General features: G+C 40.5%; 1 protein-coding gene across 10 annotated transcripts in view; it reads right to left on the reverse strand.

Moving 5' to 3' along the window:
• NRXN3 (neurexin 3) overlaps positions 1–25897 on the reverse strand; it is a 708775-nt gene that overhangs the window by 621275 nt on the left and 61603 nt on the right. For all 10 annotated transcript variants that reach the window (XR_008437480.1, XR_008437481.1, XM_053979714.1 and 7 more), the window contains exon 5: positions 7391–7594. Coding sequence is in view for 8 of the 10 variants with exons in the window: in XM_053979714.1 (XP_053835689.1) it covers positions 7391–7594 (204 nt within the window). In the remaining 2 variants the exon portion in view is untranslated. The remainder of the gene's footprint in view (positions 1–7390; positions 7595–25897) is intronic.

A 25897-nucleotide genomic window follows, 5' to 3' on the forward strand; every position in this document is an offset into this window, starting at 1 on the left:
TATATATATACATATATATATATATACATATATGTATAGAGAAATATACCAATATACATACATAGCCACATGTTGACACAAAGTTCTTTTCTTTTTAGAGAAACCTACAAATCTAAGAGAATCTTCCACTCCAGACCATGACTTGATATGAATTACAATTTTAAAAATTACGATCAAGGCATAAAAATCTCCCTCAAGATACAAGTCATACTCAAGTGTCATTTTGCTTTTTAGAGACCTTTAGCAATTTCTCTAAGAAGCTTGAAGCTCAAAGTGAACCTTTATACTTGGTTTCTTTTAAATTAATTTGTATTGTTTTTGCATAAATACACCATCTGTCAACAGAGAATACCTGTAAAATCAGCCTATGAGATTTTTTGGTGCAATATTTAACCCTTTCCAGCTCTCCCAAAGACAGATCCTCTTCTAATTCCCCCAAAGCCAGCCCAAAACACTTTTTAATATGTGCACAGACACATTTGACACTGTCCGCTCAGGTGAGGAAAGGGTTAATATACTGCCCAGTTGTGTCCTATCATAAAATGGCCACTTGCAAACAGCTAACCGCACGAACGCCCAGCCCAGATTTCAGCTAGTTCTGGAGGTTGGGAATACTTTTTTTTGGGCTTGGCAGGGAGAATGGGGAAGTCTTTCAAAGGTCCCCAGCCCCGCCAGTTCCTCAGAGCCCAATCTCATCTTGCTGTCTGAACGCTAAGGCTGAATGGGGTGTTTGTAACGTTCAGGGAGAAGATGAAATGGGCAGTGAAGTGGCAGATCTGGGAACCTTTGCTGCCCTGCTTCATTCAGAGGTCACAGGCAAGGGAGAGACAAAGACAGGTACAAGGAGAGAAAACCAGTTATGCTTGTGGAATCTAATAAATGGTAATGGAAGAGTCTCCACAAAGAAAGCAAGTTGAGGTAGGAGAGCCTGAGTAGAGGGCTTCTGAGCATTGCTTCTCTCTTTTAACACACTAATGCTCAGCATATCTCAGGATGTGATCCATAAGAGGATCTTTCATTTATAAATGTCCATTTACAGCCTTGTCAGCATCCACTGCTGTGGTATCTACCATGGGCAAGAGCTTTCATATTAGTGCTATTACATGTCTTGGGCTATGCTGGCCTTCTCTCAGGAAATCACGGCCATGAATAATAGCACCATGAAGTGGATACGTTGTCTGGACAACTAGAGCTTTGATTACCAGGAATGGTTGTATTTATTACAGAGATATGGCCCAGCAAGGGAGATTATATAGAATGGCAGAGAAATATAATGCAGTTTGCTTCTTAACTGGCCCAATTTTATGTTTGTTCAGACAGATGTAGGAAAACTATTTCAGCAGCTAAACGCAGTTCTTAAAAAATGAAGGAGGGGAAAAAACAAGAGTCTATAAATAATAAATAAAAAGTTGTAATGAGCAGGGACATACCAATCACGAGTAACATAGCCAGAGAGAGTCTGTTTTCAAGCAGAACTTCTCCTGAGAAAATCTGGGTTTGGTTTTGTGCGATTAGGTTTGTCATGTGTCGTCAACCGCAACAGAAAAGTGGGAGCAAACAGCCCTGGAGCAACTGCTACGATCACCATACAGTGGTGGCTATATCCCTTACAGGAGTTGGGTGGGGTAAAGGGAGCTCTGAAGTACATGCAGGGGAACTTCCCTCTCTGACCTGATGGAGAATGACAGCAAGAGAGACACCCAAGTCTCACCACAGGCAAGTGAGGTCAAGAGAGTTGCTACAGCTGGAACATGGGAATTTCTTACAGAATAAAGAGCAAGTGTGCTGGAAAAGGAAACATACATGGCTGGTCCTCAGCAATATTCATCAAAGTCACTAAAATCAATCTTATATTATTGATGTCTGCAGCGTTTTTTTTAATTCAGTGATACCAAACCAACTGTTTGTCCTAGGGCTTGCCCTCAGGCTGAAACACTACTCAAGATGAAGTGATAGATGTTCCAAACTGAAAACCAGTGTAACCCTTATCTTGGCTGCAAGATTCCTATTTCAAAGGATGAGAGTCCAGGCCACTGAGAGGGCTGCCCTGACAAGTGCCCTGACATGGCACTACTACATCTCCAGACTGTGAGCACAGTCTGCAATGCCATGCAATTGGGAACCAGACAGAAACACCCAGGTGCACTCCAAAGGAAGCAGCTCACCATCCAGCTTTCATCTAAGTGGGTCAGTATGGATCCTGCAGGGCAGCTAAGAGAAGGCATCTGCTTGCACTGTTACCCCAGCACCACTGTATCATCCACACTACCATCAAAGAGCATGCGTATGGTTTTTTTGTTGCTTTAATTTTGAGCCTTGTCCAAAGCAGTCCAAAAATTTTCCAGCCATTAACACATGAAGTTGTGTTAACAACTCCCTCTTAAATGAGTTTTTGAAAAGGAAGAAAACACTTATGTTCCACTAAACTAGTAAAACATTACAAATCCAAAGCAGAGGTTTTTCCTGGCAGTGAGGGCGCGGGTGTAGTCTGGTCTTTGTGCTCAAAACAGCAGCATTTGGCTAATTCAGGAATAATTTTAAAAACTCCTTGGGATTACTCCTGCACAGTACCAGGGCAGTAAGACTTCTGGTAATCATCAGCTGGGGCACTAAGCCTTGTTAACAGTATTTACTTCTGAAATAGATTTTGGAGATGAGTATGCCTGAACAGCTGTAAATCCAGTCACCTACCACTTCAGCAATTGGATGAGGAATATGGTGGGTAGTAGGGAAGTGAAAATAGAGTCTCTTACTGCATGGGGAGCAGAATTAGCTGAGAAAACCTCCTGCAGTTACTTTCTTTTCATTAATTGTCTAATGTACACCAGAAGTTCATTCCTTAGTGCTCAGATGAAAGGTTTGCCAGAGCATATCACCTGAAAAATGGGCCAAAGACACTCTCCTCCAAAAAGGCTAAATAACTCAACTGCAGTTAGCTAACACAAGGGATCCATTATTTGAACGGAGGTATCTTTAGCAGCAAACCGAGATCTGTAATTTAGGCCTGTGTTTCTTACCATTTTTATCTTTTTGTCTGAAAATAGTAATATTTATTTGATGCTGCTAAGCCTTAGGCTGTTTTTTGATGCTGCTTAGCCTAAGGCTGATTAATCCTTGAATAAAGAAAGACAGTTACCTTTACTGTGTGAGGACAAAATGGTTTTTCCTTTGGATGAGCAGCCATATTTGGTTGTGGAAGAGTATTTTAGGGCAAGAATAGGACAAAAAAAGATAATCAGGGCCCAATGTTTTCTAAGCTCACTCTGAGATATTTCCTATGGGAAAACCAGATAAAGTCCTGTGCACACTTACCCTACATTATATTGAGGCTCCTTGCCTATCTCCTATTTGCACTATTTTTATGTAGCAATGGCAAAAGAAACTTTCCCTTTTGGATGGGCAAATGTGGCTCTGACACCGTTCAGGATTTATCTTAGGAAAAGACAGGTGAGAGAGACTATTACACCTCTTTCAATGAGAGGAGGCAGGAAATACTTATCCTAGTCACCAGTGACCTGAAGATATGCCAGGCCAGGAAGAAAAAACCCTGAAATAGTCTTTAATGAAAGGCAGTATAACATTATAATCCTGCCACTTATAAATGGGAGGAAAAATGTGAACGTGGATCTCCCTATCAGACCAGCCATTTCTTTCCCTTTCTGCACATCATCTCAGCATCAAAAATTATTCCCAAGCATGTTCCAAGCTATGATTTGCCTAATATCTCACTCTCTCTCTCCTTCCACTCCAGACCCATTTCTTCAAAATCCTTTTCAACAGAGATAGGTATCACATTTGGATTTCTATTCTTCACACAACAAAAACTCAAACTACTGAGAGTCATGCTGTCAACATGAAGATGTGCAGTGCCTCAGGCACCCACACTGGAAAGGTCTGAAGCAACTTCCTTGCCCCCTTCCTGAGAGAATTATTCATTGCTGCTCTTCCTTTCCCTCCCACGTTCCAGAGCAAGCGCCCAGCTGCCCATGCCCAGCCCCACCCTCCGTATGTCTGTCCCCTGACTGGTTTGGACACTGAGTGCTGGGGGGTGAGAGGGATATGCCAGCCCCTGCAGGCTGCTCCGTATGCTCTGTTCTCAGGGCTGTTTGCCGTGCGGGCCGCAGGCTTCAGGCCTTTGAAGGGTCGAATACCATCTTTTGATTTACCATGGCTGATGGGCTATGGGAAAGCTTTACAACTGAAACACACAGAAGAGTCAAAAAAAAAAAAAAAAACCCAAAAAAAAAAAAACAAAAAAAAAGGAAAAGAAAAAAAAGAAAACATAGGAAAGACCTTAATAAAGACACAAATGATAATAAGTAATCAAATGGAATAGATCACAGAAGAGAAGAAAGAGACAGCTCTTAGTATTAAATGACACAAGAAAAGCACAATTAAATAACTCACCCCTCAAAACAGTCCTTTTTCACACACATCTATCACGGGTTAGATGCCCGGGGGATACTGACGTATAGCTAGTCAGCACCAAGCATACTCAGATCTTCAGAGGTGGTGTTGATGACTGTTTCTCACTGGTAAGGAGATTTTGGCAAGGTCGGGTAAAGATTTAGTTCCTGTTCGTGACATCTGGGCTATGAGCAGTCTCCGTACAGAGTTATTGTGACTTAGAGTAAACAACTGGAAATGAATGGCTCTGATAAGGTGATTCTTCCTCAAATTCTGTTCTTCAACAGCAATGTAACTGCTGTTTTGGTAGAAGGAAAGTCCTGTTTCAAGGACATTTTCAGACAGTTTTATAAATCTGAGTAAAGGAGAGGTGAAGCTCAGTCTGGGTTCCAAAAGTCTAAACTAGCCCTCTGTTGAGTTAGACATAGGAGAGTGCTGGCAGGTTTCCATTGATCCAGCCTACAGTCACTTCAGGGAAGGTTTAACCTCACAAAAATTCACAGCTGAAAAGCTGGCAAAATGTGGCATACACATTTCTTCAATTCCTGCCACTACACAGAATCAGCCTTCCGTTTACACAGGGGTTTGTTTAAAGATTTTGTCCCTGCATTAAGCTGTCAACAACACATCTTTTCTGAACATGTGTAGACTATCTGTCAAATCTTTAGCCACATCTTTTAGGTGCCAGACAGAGTTGAACAGTCCACCTCTAGGCTAAGTGATGGCATAACAAATCCCAGTGAGTGCCAAAAGTGACCAATGCCAATCAGGCTTACCATGTTGACAGGCCCTGAGGGAAAAAAATCTTCTGCCATCATGATATAATGAAAATTGGAAAGGAAAAAGTAAGCTTTAAAAAATAAGTATATTCAGGGTAATATAAATATACCCTCCTAATATCCTCTTAGGGTCCAAGTCTAGGAAGCCCCAAACATCCAAAATTAGTAATTCCCCCAATTCTCATTCATTTTTAAGAAGACAGAATCAAACAAGTGGTGTCTTTCTCAGAAGAAAAAGTGTCAGTTTTTTATGAAGTCTGGCAATTTTCATGCTGTAGTACTTCTCATGTGGGAATATCAAAGGTGATAAAAGCAGCCTTTACTAAAATACTAGCACATCCCTCACAGGGTGCAAAGAATTCTTCTTTCAACAAGTAGAGGAGCTAGGGCTTGAGAAGTAAAAGAACTGGCTCTGGGCTACAAGAGGGTACTGTAGAGTTGGGCAGATACTCAGCTGCCCCAACACTTCCCCAGTAGAAGCATGCCACTACCAATCTTTCAGTAATTACTTTTATTTTCTGAGAAAAAAATAGCTAGCCATAATTTTCAAGAAACGAAATGGGGGAAATATTATCTTATTTTTCTTGATTATTAGCAACTAATTAGATCAGAAGAAAATGCAAACACAAATGCTCTGGGGTTTTGTGGAAGATTCTCATTGCACAGGTAAAGAGGCTCCACAGCAGTTCTTTTGAGTTGCTCTCCAGAGAAACTCTGCAAATCTATGAAATTTTCCTTCACTTAGAGTTAATATAGCAGAGATGACTATCATCAGATAGCTGTTTCTCTTTATTTGAGGAGTTACTAACACAGCTGAGGTTCATCTATTGCATCTGTCCTACAGGCCAGTCTGGATAGCACAGCAAGTGCACTTATGCAGCTACAGACTCAAGAATGCTTTATGCTTCTTCAGTCAAGCTAAGCAGAGCAAATATGCAAATATATGGGTTTTTTTTTTTTTTGGTTGGTGTTTAGCTTTTCTTTACTAGAAGGCCAGAGTTTCTATAGGCTTTTAGATGGACACTTTTAAGATTTATGAACTTGTTTGATGCATCTTCTTCTCTTCACTTCCTTATTCAAAAGGTAAATAACAGGGTCTGGGTCACAATTTCAAAGCCAAAAAAACCACACTAGATGCAAATTTAACAAGCAAGCTAGTTTCAGAGGACAACATATTTTACAAACAAAGCTGCTACATGGTTTGCTCCTGGTAGCCACAGCAGGGCTCTGAAGATGGTGATACTATTACCTCTAAAAATGTGCAACTTGTTCCAGTGGGCTTTAGAACTTTAAAAGCTGACAGAAGCTTTCATGGACCATACACAAACCTTCATACAAAATAACCTACATATTAAGAGGTATAAGATTATGCACTGTTATGTTAGTTTTGCCTCTTTGAGTCAGCACATGAAGCAACAAGCTGCATCACTGGAAAGTGAAAGAAAGCTTCAACTCATGTATTTACATTCTTTAAAAATGTGTCATTCTGTAGAATACCTAAAGACTAGCAAGAAAATTAATTGAGGCTAATCTAAAAGCACATTCACTCCCAATTGTTTTTGGATTGTTGTTATTGTTGGACTTGTTTCTAATTGTCTTTTTAAATTATTTTCTGGGAAAGTGTAACTCTAAGGAGACAGAACACAGCCCTTTGGGATGGGGGCAGGCACTTTTATTATTGTTAATTTCTTTTTTAAAAAGTCACAAGAAAAAGACCAGGCTTTTTTATTAGATAAATAAAATATGGCAAGTGGTATCAAATGCTGCCAAATGATGCAAAGGGCAGGGGGTTCATAGGACTTCTGCTTGCCATCATATCCAGTTTGCTTCCTTTCCATGTTTGCCTTTGACTGTTTTGAGTGATGCTGGATGAATGAGGGATGTAACTGATCAAAAGATGGACCAAGTAGCATGTTTCACACAGAGCTCACCAGTCCCAGACCAAGAAAGGAAACTTAAAAACTTAAAGACTTAAAAACCAACACTGTCCATAACGAAGAACTGACAGCAAATCTTCATGCAGCAGTGCAGAAGAGAATTTCTCTCCACAAGAGAATATAATTATAAAAGTTTCAGCAGTAGTTTTAGAAATCAGTCCAATCCAATCAAACCAACAGAAAATAAATGAAATAACTTTTTAAAAAACACTAATCACAAGCCCAAACTAATAGTGAAGAGGGCAGTGGAAGGTGTTTATACGATACCTAAATTGACCATGAGTTTGACCCGGCCTCCATCCAGCTCCAGGCGCAGAGTGTCAGCAGAGTCTCGGGAGGTGGTTGCCATCAACAGCCCATAAGCACGCTGGGACATGAAACGGAAGGACACATCTTCTGCTTCTGTGTGCATAACCATAGGCATGATGATCTTCATGTACATGCTGCCATCATAGCTCAAGATAGAGGCCTCTGCAAGGAATCAGCAAAATTGCAAAAAATTAGAAGTTACATCTCTGAGGAACCCTCACATCTACCATAGAGTACTGTGCTTACAGAAGGCATAGCACTTGCCACAGAAAGGTATGTAACTGGGGAAAAGTGCAACATTTAACTGCACTCAGAAACCCTGCAGGGCAAATATGAGCACCAAAGAAAGATATGGTGTTCACTGCAACTGGTGACAGCAGTACCCATGGACACACAATTCCCAAGGTCAAGCATGTTAGGACAAAGCCCCTTTGTGATTATAAGCTAGCAAAGCTTTCATTTTCCACATCTCCCTCAGTGCACTGAAGTCCAGCCTTCACTAGGACTAGCAGTAATGACTAGAGTGACTAGAGTTCTAATTTCTGGTACTCTTGCTTTTGTTTATTTAGAGAGAAATTCCATTTCATTGATATCACTTTAAAGACAAACAACTGTATAAAGTGAATTTCCTAATAGGTCTTTTCTAAATCAGATTTGTTCCATTTTTTGATTTTATATTTTTCCACTACTTACTAACAACCAGTGCTAGTAGAGCTCTGCTGACACAATCAATGCAAATGAAGAAAGGAATAAACCAAACTCCATTGCAAGTGCCATTCAAATGCAGGAAAAGTTAGAAGATAGAGGCACAATGAAAGCCAGTAGGAGGGGAAAGAAGTGAAGAAAGAAGTTATATTTTTCTATAATCTCTGAAGATGTCAAAGAAAATTGGAATTTCAGCTGGGGAAAAGAGTTAAATTTAGCATTCTCTATTTGTTCAGGGTCTTGCCTGCAGAAAGTGATATTCTCCTCTAAGGGGTAGAATTAAAGTCTTGTGTTAGAACTGCAGCAAGCACTACAGCATGGCAATCATTGTTTCTTCACGGACTACGCTCAAAAGCATTTTTATCTGCAAACTTTACTAATCTACATAAATATATTAATACATGAATCCGAGCATTTTTATTCCCCACAGCCAACCCCTGTCAAAGGCAGAACTGTAGAGATTGCTTCATATAGGGCTTCTACCATAAAACTACATATCAAAATCCCAGAGTTTTTAAAAAAATAGACTGTTTCAGCTTCCTAGAAACATGGATGGATTGCTCTAAAGCTCTCTTACCAGTACCTCATCCAGTTGAGTTCGCCTGAAGTTTTCTCAAATGATTGACTGGGATTCTCTCCAGGCACCACCACCCCACCACCCCCAGAAAATTAGCAGCCCATCTAATTTATCCAACTGCAAAACATGTATCTGGAATGTAGATGTTCTCCTTATGTTTTCCTTTGTCCCATTTTTCCCAGCCAATGAGAGCAGACTTTCCATCAGGAAACAGCAAGCTTGGCAGAGCCAAACCTTACATCCTCTCAATGTCTGAATGTCAGATGCTACAGTAGGGTAAATGGGTGGGAAACTGAGGAACAGCCAAATGTCCATGCCGTAAAATACCCATGGCAAGCTCCAAAATGGCCAGTAACAGAACTGTTCATGCAATGCAATAAATATGCAAATGATGTGATAAATAAATATATAAATATTAAGCTGATAAAGTGATAGAGAAGACATGTATATGGTTCCAAAACGTTTGGTGGAGATCACTATAGGTGTGCTGGTGCAGCAACCCACCACACTAACAGCTGGTATGCAGCACATCTGCAGTCATAGGACACACAAACAGATTAAGAAAACTTTTCTGGGAGGACCATTAAGATGAACATCCCTGCTCATCAGTTTTCTTAGCTGCACTCGCCACACACTGTCATGGTCTGCACGCAGAAAGCTTTCTACACACATCACCCACTCAGCCATTACATTACACACATCTCTGGTACCAGCTGCCAGTGCTCCCCTGGGGTCCCACACCTTCATTTGGCCAAGAAACAGAGAAGGAAAGAAAGCTTCTTTTTCAAGGTGGAAGAATAGTTTCTTCTTTTCAAAGTGCAATTCTCTTCCCCCTCACGTCTGCACCTCTCACTTGCCACCCACAGCTGCAAGCTGGAACTAAATGTACTGTATATTATACATACCCTCAAAGGCAATGCCTATGTACACACAAACCTTTCTTGCTCTCTTCCCTCTCTCTCTCTGCAGATTGTATTAGAAAATGCAGTCAAGCATGAAATGGCTCTTTTGACACCTTCAGCTGAGATGTGCCTTGCATGAAACAGCTGCTGGCCCTAGCACATGAATAGCTGGGAGAAGGGGGTTGGAGGATATCGGAATAACGAGTGGGAGTAGCTGACACAAGTGTCCCAGCTCTGCTGCTTCCATCTCCACAGTGCCATGCATTAGGTGCTTTGAAAACAGGAGTTTTCTGCAGTGACTAGAACAAACCAAAAGCATGGTAATAACGAGTCCCTTCCCTTCAGTAAGAACTTGTGTCCTTCAGCTTTACTGATCCCATTGCTAGATAATTACTGTCCTTAGACAAGAAATCCCAACCCCTACTATTATACTTATGTAAGGAGGACCTGAAGAATACCCAAAATTGCTGAAGATGACATAAAAGTCTAGACAGTGTTTCAGCTGACATCCCAGAGTAGCTTAAATCAGGTATTACTGTCCCTTCTCCAGTCAGTCTGCTACAAACACGATGTGATGAAACCTTGTAACAATTAAGGAGATAAAATTAAATATCTTGAAACAGTTGAAACAGCCTCCACACAACCCCAGGAGACAATGTTCTGTCTCCTGTGTGTGCCCTATGCACTTGATGTATTCCAAAAACGACAACATTTCATTCTCACTTTGCAAGCCTTCACAGTCTGGAGTATCTGAGAGCATTTCAGCACATCTTGCAAGCAGAACATTCCCTCCAGCTATGAAAATACTCCTTCAGAGGAGGGTATTGCCTAGTAGCAGTCATACAAGTAAAACCTATTTCCTTTTCCTGACAGTCAGTCCCCAAAGCTTGAGAAAAGCATTTTACAGTTGAGCAAAACATACAGCAAATCTGCTCAGGGGTGAATGTAACCTGGCAACAAGTGCATGACCTCAGCCTCCCAGACACCTGTGCTGGCAACTTCTGCCTGAACACAGGCATCCATTCAATTGTCCTCAGCCATCTGCAGCAATGGCACTGTAATGCTTTGTTCAGCACCATAAATACAGGCAGCAGCACAGTTATCCAAGTTTAAAATACATGCACATTTCTGCCACCCTTCTACTTTTAGGGTAGCTATTATATTGGATGCATAGGAGCAATATGTGAAATCATGTTTGAGCCCCCCACAAATTTGTACAGACAAAAATATTGAGTGGCATTTATTTGTGATCCCAGTGCCAGAAGCTTCATTGCCATTAGCTTGGAGACAGGAAGAGGAAGAAATCAGGTGCTGGTTCAAAACTGCTCTGACATGATGCCAGAAATCTGTGAAAATCAGTATGTTATTAGGAGCAATTAGCTTCCCAGTCTTGTGCTCTCAGACCCTGCCAGCTTTAATTTTACACTTAGCATCCAAAGGAGCAATTCATTGCTGCTTCCACACAAGGCTCTGCATAAACCTCCTAGGGAGATGGAACAGGCATATTCTTAGCATACACACAGAAAATTATTTAAGACCTCTTCATGCTTTTTTTCCTGCTTTCAAACCACTCTCTTGTATTAATCTCCATTCCTCACCTCTTTTCCTTCTCCTCCCTTTTAGTTTTTCTGTAGTCTCCTGTTCTTCCCTGTGGTCTTTTTCCTATGCCTCCCAGACTACAATACAGTGTAGTTTCTTATTGAAATTTTCAGAAAGGTGACAGTGCAAAAAGAATTAAAAATATCCACACTTCATGAAAGTTGCAGTCCCCAGTGACAGGAGTTCAGGGCACAGGACATTTTCCCCAGCTACATTTGTGAGACCAAAACACTTAGACCAGAGATTTCTGCGTCCTTGTGAATTCAAATATCCCTAAAGTGCCTAACCTTTGTATTTGCAAACCAATTGCAACCAATGCCTTTCCTGCAGGCATTGATTGCACAGCTCACCTCCTGCCCTCACATATCCACTAGCAGACACATGGTCCCAAATAAAAAATAGATTTTCTGAAAGCCAAAATTACACTTTAAAACAAAACCAAACCAAACAAAAATTTTTAAAAAGGAGCAATAAATCCTCTTTCATGTCCAAGTGGATTCCATACAGATGAGTTTCAACAAAAGGAGCCTGACAAGTAATTTGGGAAGCCCAAATGTAATCACTTAGACTGAATCTGATGACAATCCAGGAGAAAATGCTCCTGTTTTGGTGGACAAAGATATGGATAAAGATTTGATGGGAAATTTAAGTGCTAACAAGCAGTTAGGACCTTGCACATCATCCAGCAGGATGGGTGCCAGAAGCTGTGGAGTTCCCTGTGCCAGTGCCTTGCTGCCCAGGGCTGTCCCATACACAAAGGAAGGTGAGTGGGACAGATGTGCAAATGGGGGCCAGGTCCAACCAAGAGCCAGGAAACCTCATGGTGATGAGGCAGGTCCATGCTCAGCCCAGGAAGTCAGTCTGCTGGCCAGGGTTCAGAGCAATTGCCAAGCAGAGCCACAGTGACAGGGCTGAACAAGGGCCTGGCTTGGCAGCACCCATGGCTGGCACACTGTGGCACCTGGGGACTGGCCCTGCCGCAGCATCAACCTGTGGGGGTGAGACCATGGGGGTCCTGGGCCATGAGCAGGGTGGGGGAGCCCTGGTGGCCAGGCAGGGCCTGGGGGTGCCTGGTGGTACCATGCTCTGGGACTGCTTCTCATTGAACCATAAGAAAAGCCCATGTTTTCTGAATGTGCTATGACACCATCTCCAGTAAACTGAATTTTCCCTGGATGTCTCCCATCTCATTATCACCTTAAACTTAGTCTACCAAACAGGAAAGAGCAATTTGAAGGGATGTAAATGTAATTCACTAGTACTGAGAGGGACAATAACAGAGAACACAAAACCATCTTTAAAAACCTGCCTAAACTGAAGCATTACATTAGAAATAAGAATGGGATTTATTAGTCTAGCAAAATACCATGCAAACCATAAATACCACTAATAAGCCACTGATAGGGTTTACTGTGCTAGTAAGTGCAAAGCTATTCTGCTTTAGAGATTTCAAACTGACAAGATGTCAATAGTATTATTATGAGTTGTTATCCACTGGAAACTCATAAGGATAAAACAGTAAAAATCTTGGACACATACAGCTACAGAAAAGTAAAGAAATCAGGCTGGTTTTGCTGGTACTTAATCTCTCTGAAAGACCAAAGGATTTTTTCAACATCAATCCAAGTTTTTCTTTGCTTCAAATTAAGATGACACCTTCCTTCTCCACTCCCAAGTGGGTATATGGCTGCTTTATAAAAGATCTTCATATCCTGAAACTCAGTATATCATTATTCCAGCTCCCTCACACTATTTAAGACAAAGTACACTCCTTTCTACTCAGCTTCTCCTAGCTTTTATTTTCAAAAACCTGCCACTCCTGCTTCTCATCTCTGGCTTCTTTCTGCTCTATATACTATTTTCTTAAATTCAAGTTTTCCAATTTGAATAGCATATGTCAGTTAAGACCAAACAAGCACTTAAAGTGGAGTAATTACATAAGACATCCTTATCACTGCACTGTGCACAAAATAGTTTTAAATGAACAGCAAATGTGAGACATAATAGAGCAAGCTCCAAGGCATTCATCACATTTTCAGGGATGCAAGACTACTGGTGGAGCAGTAGTAATAATTGTCACTTATAAGGCCCCTGCTATAGACAAAAATTGCTAGCAGATATTTACATAGGCCAGATGACATCCAGATGAATATTCTTCACCATACACATTTTTTCAAAACCTTGCAAATTTTATTTCTCGACATTAATTAAAACATTTAATTTCTCAGCCTGAAAATTCCTGAAGAAACCTAAAGTGCAAACCACATCTATTTATTTATCTAGAAAGTCAGAAGAAAATAAATACTCTATTCACCAATTTTCTTTCCATACCACTGTCTCCCCCTGCTCTATCTTCTACCCCTTTGAAGTCTTCCCAAACACATAACCAAAGCCTGCAGATAATATTATTGACTAAATATCCACAAAATGGAAGACATAAAAAAACTAGGTAAAGGCAAATAAAGAGCCCTAAGCACACAGAGCATGTACTATAATGTCCTTCAGACAGAAAAAAATTATGTTGATTCATAGAATTTAGACTTTGAAATTACTTTGGTTATGAACAAAAGTAATTCTGATTTTTCTTTTTAGAACAGCACAAATTTTCTTTTTTGAGTTCAAAATTAACACCTGGCTCTTCTGCTTCAATATTATACCAAAATCCTATAAAGTTGTCCTGAGAATTTTCATTTTAAAGTGGACTAAATCTCAAGGAACTCGTTAAAACTGTGAGGCTTCTACCATTGTAAGGTAAAATCCCACAACATTTTTGCCTGTCTACAGCAAAAGCTTCAAAAAGAGACCTTCCAGATTTTAAACTGACCTAGGGAAGATATATTAGGGACATGGCTCCCAAATCTGTCTCCGTTAATAAACCTCTCTAACATTTGTCATCTGGATTCTAGATTTGTTTAACTTCTGTATTTAATCAACTCTTAAACTCCCCAGGTTAACCTGTGTCTACCCTACAAAGTAGTAGGTACCAGTTTCCATCAGCATCAGGCTTGTTACGCCTTTCCTACACTCCTGTTGTCACCAGACACAAGAGAGTACGAGTTAATCAAGGGGTGTTGTCATGTGGGGAGTTACCAAAAAAATAAATTCCTGTACTCCACAATGAGAGGCAAATAAACTTCGCTTCTCCTTTCTCTGGGCTGCAATCATGAAGAGCTGGCCTAGGGGGGAGCTGTAAGAGCACTGAGTACCACTGTGGAAATATTTGCAGACAGAGGAAACTGTAGCTTGTAAATGTTATTGCTAGCCCTGGGAGGTGATGAGTGAGGTTATATTGCCATCCTGAAGCTTGGCAGAGACTCGGGAGAGCCAAGAAGGAGCACACGTGCTTTTCAAATCTACTCCAAATGTCACTCTAACATTTACAGAGCTGTGTACAACTATTTGGGAAGAAATCTCTGGCAAGAAGGCTAAGGGTAGAAGAAGAATTTTTCCTCAATGTAAAGGAGTGTAATGGGGAAACACGATACTAAAATCAGAGTTTGAGAGTTTGCGTTACCATGGGTGGCACTTTAGAAAGTGATGCAACTTCCATTTAGCTCGAACATCTTTGAGTCCTCTTCATGTCAAGCTACATGAAGCATTTGATCTCTACCTGATGAATATTGTGCACTGAGAAAGGGAGATTGCAGCAAAAATGTTTGGTTTACCTCAGTGTAAAGTGAAAAAAAGAGGCAGCAGAGACAATTTGTAGGAAGAGAAAATTAAAAAAATTGTACAGAAAAAATTACACAATGAGGGTTGCCACACACTGCACCAGAACAGCTGCAGAAACCCCAATCTTCAAGTTAGTCTCACTTGAAGCAGGTGGTGGGGATAGCAACTTCCAGAGATCTCTTTCAACCATGATTATTCAATGCTAAGTGCCAGAATGCCCTGGTTTCACTGAATATTGCACCTTTTCACAGACATCACCTTACACCTGCAAATTGCTACTGATTTGAGATGGAAAAGGGTTCCAGAGTCACCATCTCTAGAAGTGTTCAAGATGCATCTGGATGTGGCACCTGGGAATATGGCTTGGGGGTGATTATGGTGCTGCTGGGTTGATGGTTAGACTAAATAATCTTGAAGGTCTACTTCAACCTTGATGATTCTTTTATTCTGTGATCATCAGTCTATCATTTTTGAAAAGCAAGGCTGTAATGTAAACTACATTCATAACCTTTTTAAAATCCGTAAAAAACCTATTCTCAGTTCTGTTTTTCTAATATGGAAAGAAAAGCTAACTAATATTGCCTCCAGGTGTTGGTTTAAGGAAGGTTCACAGCATTAGATAACCCTCAATTTCATTTCCTTCCTTTTCCTCATCTGACAACACCAAATCCCTAAACTTTGTAAATTCCTGGAAGAAGTACTTTAACAGAACAGGGAGCAAATGGAAAACATTGGTCTACAAACTGTAGGTGAAACTTGTCCGTATCATACTGGTTTTGAAAAAACAAAAATTCTTCAAGCCAATCACTAATTTACAAAGGGCCAGAAGTGAGACACTGCTGTGCTGAAAATAAGTAAGCAGAAGAACTAGGTAACTATTTATTAAACTCATATAAGGCAGGCAGCTTCATGGAAACAAGAATGTCACAACACTTGCAAAGGATGGAAAACAGGTCATCTTTGAAGGGAAGCCCAATACAACAGAGCAGGTAGCAATTAGGAGGGTAACAATAATAATACATGCTGTGGAAAAATACAGGATAATATGTAATTTGGGGTTTCAGGCTACAACTTCCAAGCTTGAAATACAAGATAAACTAAGCTGAGTTCATAATTCTAGGATCTGGAGGAAAGTTCCTTCAGAGCCTTTTCTGCTCCTATCACAGATCTGCTGTCTTCCCTAAAAACATTCTCAAAACCACTAATCCGAGAGTGGTCCCCATCTGAGAGCAACACTCGGTCAGTGCAGCACAGACAGTGCCAAAATGATGACACTGATTTCCAGGCATCCCACAGACTCTGTCCATTCCTAATGAAGATATCAGCAGAGATGCAACAGTCAGATCTGTTCACCCAGCTAATTGCAACCACTGTTTAGTTATTGGAACCATGACAAAAAGGCAAAGAGAAGCAGAAACCAGTAGCTGGCGTGGACTGGCAGTTGATATTGCCAGGATCATGAAGGCTCAAGCTAAATGTACATGTTCATGCCTGTAAATTTTACTAGCAGATAAAAGAAATTTAGTTCTATTTTCAAGTAACAGATACTGCCTTTTGAAAACATGATTGTATCCCAGACTAAACTCCACTTTGCAACTCTGGTACTTGTAGATAAATGTTTTTAAAATAAAAGGAATTTCAGATAAAAAAGAAAGGGAAAAAAAAAAGAATTGGCATGAATATGTGAGGTGTTTATTTACTAATGATGACCCAAATTACACAGAATTTCAGTGTTTGGACAACTACAGGAATGTTCATAAGCTGTCCCTCTCTAATTCCAGACATGACCAAGTGCAGTTTCTATCTTACAAAACCAGTATCTTTTGATAAGGACCCAGATAGAAATTCATAGTCCTTAACACTGGTTATAATTCTCACACAGTTATTAAACTCCTACAAGCCTATCTCAAATGCCAAAGGCTGTAGTGCAGGACTGTGTACTGGTCCAACTGCATAAACTGGCATTCAATGAATGCATTTAGAAATAACAGTAGCCAGCACAAACCCTTAGTTCAAAACTCAAAGATTTGCGTTCATGGAGAAGAGAGTTCCATTAATCTTTTTCTTCTTCTCTGAGCTCCAAGAACCTCCATTGATCTTGATAGGAATTGTAAATTATAATAAATCCTGCTTCATGTTGAAGCTATGAAGATTTAGTCAGCATTGGCAACTTACAGGATTCTCCAGTCAAAAGAACTGTAGATGTATAAATTATGACAGCAGCTGTGACCCTAAAACTTTCACATTCACCATTGTGCAACCCATTTTATTCTCTTTGAAATTCAGGGCAGCAGTCAGAATGCAATGAAGAGTGCCATACTCCAAAAGCACCAGCCTGATGTCACAGCCAAGCAGAACTGGATTTTCTTCATCAGCTTCTATCATGGACTTACTGAGCTGCTGAGGCCTGAGACTATTCCTATTCAAAACCAGACTGACCAAATCTTGAAATCACTAGCTATCTTAGAGTGAAAATGCCATTTATGTGCAGAAGATTTTCAGATCACCTTCTATGGTGGCTATGACTTTTACTGAAATGCATGGATCTCTCAGGCTCCTAACTGAAAGTGGAAAGCTGTCACATTGTCACCCCATATCAAGACACTTGCATCCATTACAGATAAGATGTAAGAATGTACCCACATTCTGTATTGTTCTCTTTATACTAGACATAATGAAAAACTCTAAGTTAGGAGAGCTTTAATGGTGAATAACTGGCTATTTATCCTGTCTAAAGCACTTCTGTCCACTACAATGCAGTCCAGAGGGACATTTACTCTCTGGATTGCTAGCAGCAGATTAAACACAGCCTATTAGGGGAGAGGGTCCCCTCAGACCTGTAAACTGCCTCAAATGTAAAATTCAGTGTCTGCTTATCAGTGACTGCACCTCCTGATTGATATCACTTTCCCTACACCTTCACTCAATGCTAGGCAGCACACCTGCAGAATGAACTTCCTGGGAAGGAACTCTGCCATGAGTGGGCAGGTAATAAGCTTCACTTCACTGTGGTCTTCTCAGGTTCTCTAGGTTTTTGAACAATCTCTTTATGATATTGAGAAGAGAAAACACTCACAGAGCAATAGCAAGGAATAATTGTTCCCCACCCACATCACTGTTAGTCCTTATACAGTTCAGAAAAGCATTAAGGATGGTACAGTTGATATCTCTCTCACAAGGGTGGGGTAATAAATTCAAACATCAAACATTTATTCCTAAAGACCTAAAGAGTTCAGAAATTCCTTAGACAGAGAAAAATAGGAATTTTGTAATCTCAAACTAAGACTGGGCTTCCCATATCCAAAAATCACTGTTTAGAATGACCTGTAGAGCTGCCTGTGCACTGAGGAAGTCTGGGACAAAGGGAGGAATAAAGCTACCCGTCACAAATATGATATATTTTCTAATCTGGGTGGCAGACAGAAAGTGCAATCTCTAAGAATGGATTCTGAATCCTAATAAAAACATAGGTGGTTGATAAAAACATCAACAGCCACAGTCTTAATACTCTGTACAGTGGAAAAAACAGTTTGCTTTCACCTAAAATGTCTCCCAGGCCTCTAAGTGCAGAAGAGATGGAACGAGGAGACTAAATTGCAAAACCCATCCCATTTAGATAACTGGGATCACATGTAAGGTCAGGGCAGTTAATCACTACCTATTTGCTGAAAATTACCCATAAAGGATATTAGACACACAATACTTTTACAGCAATTGGCTCTTGTTGATATGAATATGAAATAGGTACCCAGTAAGAGTCACCTCAGTAACAAAAGGAAGGAAAATAATCAGAACAAAGATGGAAGTCAAGGTAAATTTGGGGGATGGCCAGTTCAGATATATGTTTGGAGGACTGGAGAATGCTTTCTCATGTACTATTTGGCCAAATCTCCAAAGTGTATCAGAGGAAGTGAGATTATTAGAACAGAGTCCAACACAATTTAACAAAGCATGGTATAAGCAGATGGGAGCGTGGCTATCAGAATAACTTTGCATAAAAGCTGTGGCAAATCCATCATGAGGTTTTCCAGGCTCTGAGAAAGCCTGACCAGAACTGGCTATACCAGCAAATTATGTTTACTCCAAGGGTGAAAATTTTCTCTTTCCTCATTATACAAGGATGAAAAAGTGGTGGGGGAGAGAGTCTGACATTTCCTACTCTCAAATGGTATTTCTCTATAGAGTTAAAAGCCATTAATCATTACTAATTAAAAGTGGGGGAAAAGAAAAAAAGTAGTTACATCTGAAGGCATTCTTTCAGTTTTTCCACTTCTTTTTGCTACCTCCTTGTCTTGGGCTGTCTGCAATCTGCACCCCTACTGTTTCTGTACCCACTGGAAGGGGCTGAGAAAGTTGGGCTGCAATTCCACAAACACAGCCTTCAGCTGCAAGGAGAAGAGGCTGGCTGCTGCCCAGGCAAGCAGGAGGAGTTAGGAACAGCCATATGGATGTGCTCCTCACATCTGCCCACATTTAGAGGAGTCACACAATCCAGCCCAGGCAATAACAAGCACTCCAAGCTCCACAAGGACAGAGTGGTAGGGGGAGCCAACAGCTGTTATCTGTGGCTGAAGCATGATAGTGGAACCTCCTGTGAAACTGGTATAAAGCCTTGGTGTCCCAGATGGACTCCAATTTGAAAAATATTTGGGACACCATCCAGAAGCCTTCCCACAAGGGATGTAAAGTTGAATTAAAGCCAATATAAGGAAACAGAAGAACTCATAGTCTGGAAGTTTCTACATTCTAAAGGATCCTGTACAATTTCAGAAATTGTATAGATAATAATTATTTTGTAATAACAGGCTCTCTTTGAGCCTACCTGTAACAGCTGCCTATTGGGACACCTTCAGTTTAAAATTGAGTACACTGCAAAAAATAATGTAAACCCAACTATCTGTATGTATTTCATCTGTCATATAGCCCCCTTCTACTGTTCATGGCATCAGAATATGGTATTTCTTTTTTTAATATCTTTCATAGTTTTCTTTCTCCTGTTACTGTGCAAAATGCCAATACAAAGAATGGCAAAAACAGCAAGCTACCTGCACCAGGAAATAAACAAAGCGCATCAGAAAATTACACTTCTTGTAAACTGAAATAAAATTTAATTATATTTTTCAAACCTGTCCTTCCTTCAATTTCCATTCAGCTTTGGAACAAAACAAATCAGAATATGCACAGTGCTTCCAAATACACAATACCATAATCTTCAATGACAGTTAAGGGCTGACTCATCCTTAACAGCAATTTTATCAAGTCAGAACAAGATTCTGCAGAATATCAAAGCAAGGGTTGTATCAAGCCACATTGCACCCTTTCCCCTGGGGAACACACAGTTACACCTACAGCACTTGGCCTTACACAGCATATCACTTCTTTACCCTGCATAAACATCCTCCCATGCTGCCCAGACTGAATACCACAAAGGGAGGAATACAACAGAAAATACATAACCAAAGGAAGACAGGCAAAACCCTCACTCTTCCAAAGTCAAGTGCTAAGCAACCAGAACTCAGGACTTATTTGGACAATACTTTCTGATACACAGGATGATTTTTGGGGGTATCCTTAGCAGGGCTAGGTGTTAGACTCGATGAACCTTGTGGGTCCCTTACAGCTCAGAATATTCTATGATTCTGTAATCTATGGTGTTAAAACTGCCATCTAATGGTGAAACTGTAACTTTGAAGCAGGCAGAGTAGACAGCACTCAAGGAAACAAATCCTGCTTTGACCTGTAGCTCTTGGATTTGGATTGACAATCACCTTTTACTGCAACATTTAATTATATGCTGCTTCCTCTAGCACTAGCTGCTGGTGAAGCAAAAGTGTATGTTTTAAGTGACAAAACATATTTTCATCAGGATGTGATTACTGACTCAAACTGCCAGATTTGATTTCCAGTTTTGTGCCACAGATAAGAGACTGCACAGTGAAGAATATAATAATGCCAAAGTTCAGGCTTGGACTTTTTGAGGACTGATAATGTCATCTTAATTTCTGATAAAAAACCTACCAACACTGAACACATGCAGAAATGCTGAGTTAAACCATCTAAATTTCTCCAGTGATATATATTTACTGGAAATTTCAGCTATTCCAGAACCAAATCACTGTCAGTAATCTATCATGTACCTCATGATCTGGTCGTACAGATTCCAAATCACTTTCCTGGTGACTCAGGTATGGGCATAATTTTTGGCCTTGCTATGCACCTAAACCAAAGGAAGCTAGTTCAGACAAGTCAGTATTTGTCTTTCCACTTTGCTTAAACTATAATTAATAGTACCTCTTTATTATGCTTCCACTGATCCCCTAATAATTGTAGAATCATAGAATCGTTTGGTTTGGAAGGGACCTTAAAGATCATCTAGTCCCAACCCCCTACCATGGGGAGTGACACCTTCCACTAGATCAGGTTGCTCAGAGCTCCATCCAACCTGGTCTAATAATGTTGGCCTAATATCTAAAGCAGAAGGATACAAATTAGGACTCCTGAGATCTATTCAACAAGTCACTTTGTGATTTTCCTTATTTGATCTGAAAGTAGGAAAGAATGTAATTTACCTCTCTTCAACAACATGTTTTAGATTCTCACTAGGCAATCATTACAAAGTAAGCCAAATATATTAAAAGGATGTCACTAATTGAAAAATAGAACCTAAAGAACCCTTGTATTGAAAGTACTGTATGTCAGGCACAGACACATTTGGAATCCACTTCTGACAAGTTATTGACATCTAATTCCATACTATCACCAAAGACAGCTCAATTTGCTCCCCCTTTTAATGTGCAAGTGAGGGCCAGTGAGTCTGTCAGCCTCCTGATGAAAGACAAGTGCCTAGGATACATATAGAAAAAATAGTTCCTTCATAAAACTCTCTCTCCAAGTCATTCAAGAATTTAGAATCTCAGAGCTTAATACATGAGCCATCATTCCCCATATCACTGGAGAAAAGGGATGTTAAGCTCTTCACCCATAAAAGCAGGTATGTGGCTTCTTCAGCAGAAAGAGAGACATTTCTATTTTCAATATAAAGTGAATCACAGGCTGTTACACTGGGGCTTAATCATGATCCTGAAAGTTCAGTACAACATCTGTAGTGAACATCATGCTCTGCTTTCTCCTAAGGGTTCCTGGAGGGCTGCAAGGGCACGGGGGAAGCCCAGAGGGTGGAAAAGCTGTGTGTATTAAGGAGTTAATACACTTCAGCATGTATTTCAAGTCTGTTTGAAGACAAACACAGTGTCAAGCTTTTCCCCAAAAGGGTTGCTAGTAGGAAATCAAGCGAGTCACCAGTTGCTGGGTGAGCAGAGCAGGCAATGGGGATGCAGAGGCCATGGGTCCCAGGGACTGGTACACTCTGGGGCCACAGTGACAGGTGGGTGTCAGTGCTGCTTGAGGCCATTAGATGGTGAAGGAGGCTGTAATTGTCTCCTCACCCTGTGCCACTAGTGCTGAGAAGTACTTATGTGTTTTTTCAAGGGACAGCAATATGGCTCCTCCCTGGGGTAGAGGAGAAAGCAGAAACACACAGCAAATCCCAGTCAGTTTTCTGTGTAGTGTCACTGCCACCACCTCACTGTCACTTGCTGGACAAGGTCCCAGGTTTCCACTCCCATCTGCACAAGTTCTGGATCAGCAAGGGCTATTTCAAAAGAAGCTTTTCTTAATTTACACCTGGAAAGGATAAGACACAGCTCTATACCACAATACAACCACAAACAGCTGTTTTCTAAAATAAGAAGCTGACGTACTCTGACCAAAGAGGAAAAAGAGTAGATCTCCTAATAGGATGGTTTTCCTGTCTTTGATTCCTGTTATTTGAAGTCCTCCACATGATTTCAAAGCATTAAGATGCACTCAGGAATGTCTTTTGAACTGGCCTATTTTCACAGCAGAGACTGAGACAGAAATAGAAGACAGCTCATCCACTGTCACACTGCAAAGCCAGGACTGTGCAGGGACACAACCCACTGTGCAGGGACACAACCCACTGTGCAGCACAGCTGGGCTGCTGCCCTCCATTTTCTGGATCATCCAAAAGCCGCCTGCCACCTTGTTGTACTTTTCGTCAGACAAACCCTGAAAAATTCTCAGAATACCAAACAAGTCAAAATAACGAAGAGGTCAATAACTCCTTTGGAAACTGGAAAATAATCCACAAGCCTAAAAATAATCTAAATCTGTAACGGAAAGGGGACTGATCTTGACATCACTTGAAACATAGCTGGTAAGACTCTATAGATACAACACCTGCTTTTCTTTCAAATTCTGCAGATAGAGACTCAAAAGGGGAAGAATTGAGGCACAAGACAGTTTTTTAAGATTTCAATTGGCCTTTTTTTTGGACTAGGATTTATTTGCTGCAGAGTTAAGCATCTCTCATAGTTACAGATTCTCTATTTATATCTGCTAACTGTGCAAATTTCCTGGTTCTCTGATTCCAGACCAGCTGCTGGGCACAGCTGTGCTCCAACAAAGGCACCAAAACCAGCAGGATTGCTGTGGGACTGTCATACTTCCCTAATTTCATCTGCATCTGGAAGAGGAAATCACAGTGCTTTTCTCACCCACTCCTGACACAGCTCAACAGAACACCACCAGTGTAATTTAAAAAAAAACCCTCAGTGATAGATTGCCAGTGTGAGAAGCTTCCAAGCTTCCACAGCTTTTAAACATTGCACTAAAACTTCCTGCACAACCTACAAGGTTGCTAACACAAAGAATACAGGAATCTAAGTGAACAGTCACCTGCAACCCAAAAGACAGAGCAGAGGATATCCTGTGAGCAATTTGACATGTGGAGAGATGAAGGCATAGAATTGCAAGCAGTATAGAGTCTGGCAACAAAGAAGCCTCTGTTTAGTGAGAAGAGGGGGAAGTACAAGCAATGCAGCTAGGCAGAGCACCCAAGGCCTCACAACACACTGCAGGCTGTATGACCACATACAGCTATGTGGCATCTCAATCTTGAAGTAGGTTTTCAGAATGCAAATTCCATATTTCTGTGGGCATCCTCAAGGATGCAGCAAGATCAAGCCTGCACCCAACAGAGGGTACTGGCACATCCTCCTCCTGGCATGCACCACTGGCTATCTGAAGCCTGCCCCTGCTTCCCCCACACCCTGGCTTTCCTGAGCACCATCCTTACTTAATGGCTGCTTCACACTCTGAGCACCTTACTTACAGATTTGGATTTTACTCTAAGAGCTGGTGAGCCCCTAAGCACTACAGAGGGCAACACTGGGGTTTGTCAGGATTTACTGCTTTTATTCAGCAAAACCTAAATGATTTGCCAAAGATCAAACAAAGTCCATGACAGAGTAGAACTAAATGCAAGTGAACTAAATAGTGAACTATGTTTTTGTTGGTGTTTTGGGGGTTTATGCAGGTGAATAATATTTTGGATGGCAGCTTGTCAGTCAGAAAAGTCTCTGTCTTCCATCTGCCACAAAGATGAACAGTTAGCAGCATACTTGCTGGTTCTGCTTATGCACTGTCTGGAAACAATGAACCTTACAGTAGGCTCTCCTCGCCAGCAAACTGGAAACAGCATTCCATGCTTCTCTTTCTCATGTGAGTCTGTGAATACCTCTTCTAACTGAGATTTGAGCTTGAGATCTGAGGGTTTTTTGGCAACAGCTTTTCCTTACAGTGCATTTGACAAAACCTACCTTAGCAACGGTCTTTTCTCATCTGATACTGTAACACACACCAAATAAATTGTTTCTAGTTTGCCCAAACATGGAGTTTGTTCCACAATCCTTTGAGACCCAGCAAAGAACCTTAAGTATCAAAAGGTTATTCTTACACCATTAACTATTGTGCCCCTCCTAATTCAGTATGAGTTATTATAACAAGCAATTATATTGAGAATCAAACAAAACTTACTTTGGTAATCAGTGTCTTGCATGTTGTATAAATTTATTCATGTACTCACTAATTAGGAAAACATATCCAGTCATTAACAAAATTCAGAAAGGAAAATAGGTCTTTTGAACTTGGAAGACAATTCCAGGGTTTGATTCTGAGGCATACATTTCCCAGATTGATCCAAGCTAGAAGCAGAAGAGCTGGCTGGATCATGGAGCTCCCTCCCCTTCCTGTCCTCTTACAAAGTGTGTTTCATAGACGTGTAGAGCAGCCTGGCCTTGCTCTGTCATTTTAGCCATCCTAGTTTCCAATGCCTAACAGATGGGATTTCCACCCTTTTCTATGGCTTCTTGACTCCTGCTACAGAAAAAAAAAAAAAAAAAAAAAAAAAAAAAAAAAAAAAAAAAAAAAAAAAAAAAAAAAAAAAAAAAAACGCCAGCTAATTGTTGTGATAGTATGATATTCACCATTTTTCTTTTTACCAATCAATATGTACTGAAATCAATATGTACTCTTCTAATCTTTCTCCATAATTCCTCCCTTCAGCCTCCTAATTATATTTCAACTTATTTTGCCAGTTTCCTTCATATTGCTGGATTTTACTCTAAGCTGCACAACAGTGCTTTCTTTGCACCTTTTATAGTTGTATTTCTTGAATATACATTTCTACTCGTGTGACTAGGAATAGTTCTAACTAGCACAGGTGTAGCTGAGTGCCCAATGGCACTTCATTAGTACACAATTTAAGTGGTGAGGAGTTGATATTCAAGCTTTATTATCTTGGCAAAGGTCAATGGGTAAAGCTATTTAAGGCTCCTTTCTTGTGTGCTCTGTAAATCTCATATCACTATCGAGTTAAATACATCCAGCCAATCACTGACACACTACACAAAATTTCATCATTTGTTTAGTGCCTTATAAAGGGCAATGAATAATTTTACCTTTTCAATGCCGAAGGAACAAGAAAGTTTTTTCCCCCTTGAGTGGCTCAAGTACTATAGCATTTTACTTATAAAAGGTTGCTTGTGTATCTCAAAAAAAATACAGCATTGTGTCTCAACAACCACATAAGGATTGCAATAGCTCTGCAGGTGTAGAAAAGTAGAGAAGACAGAAAGTTACTGCTATTTT

The sequence above is a fragment of the Vidua macroura genome, chromosome 6, assembly GCF_024509145.1.
Source record: "Vidua macroura isolate BioBank_ID:100142 chromosome 6, ASM2450914v1, whole genome shotgun sequence".
NCBI lineage: Eukaryota > Metazoa > Chordata > Aves > Passeriformes > Viduidae > Vidua > Vidua macroura.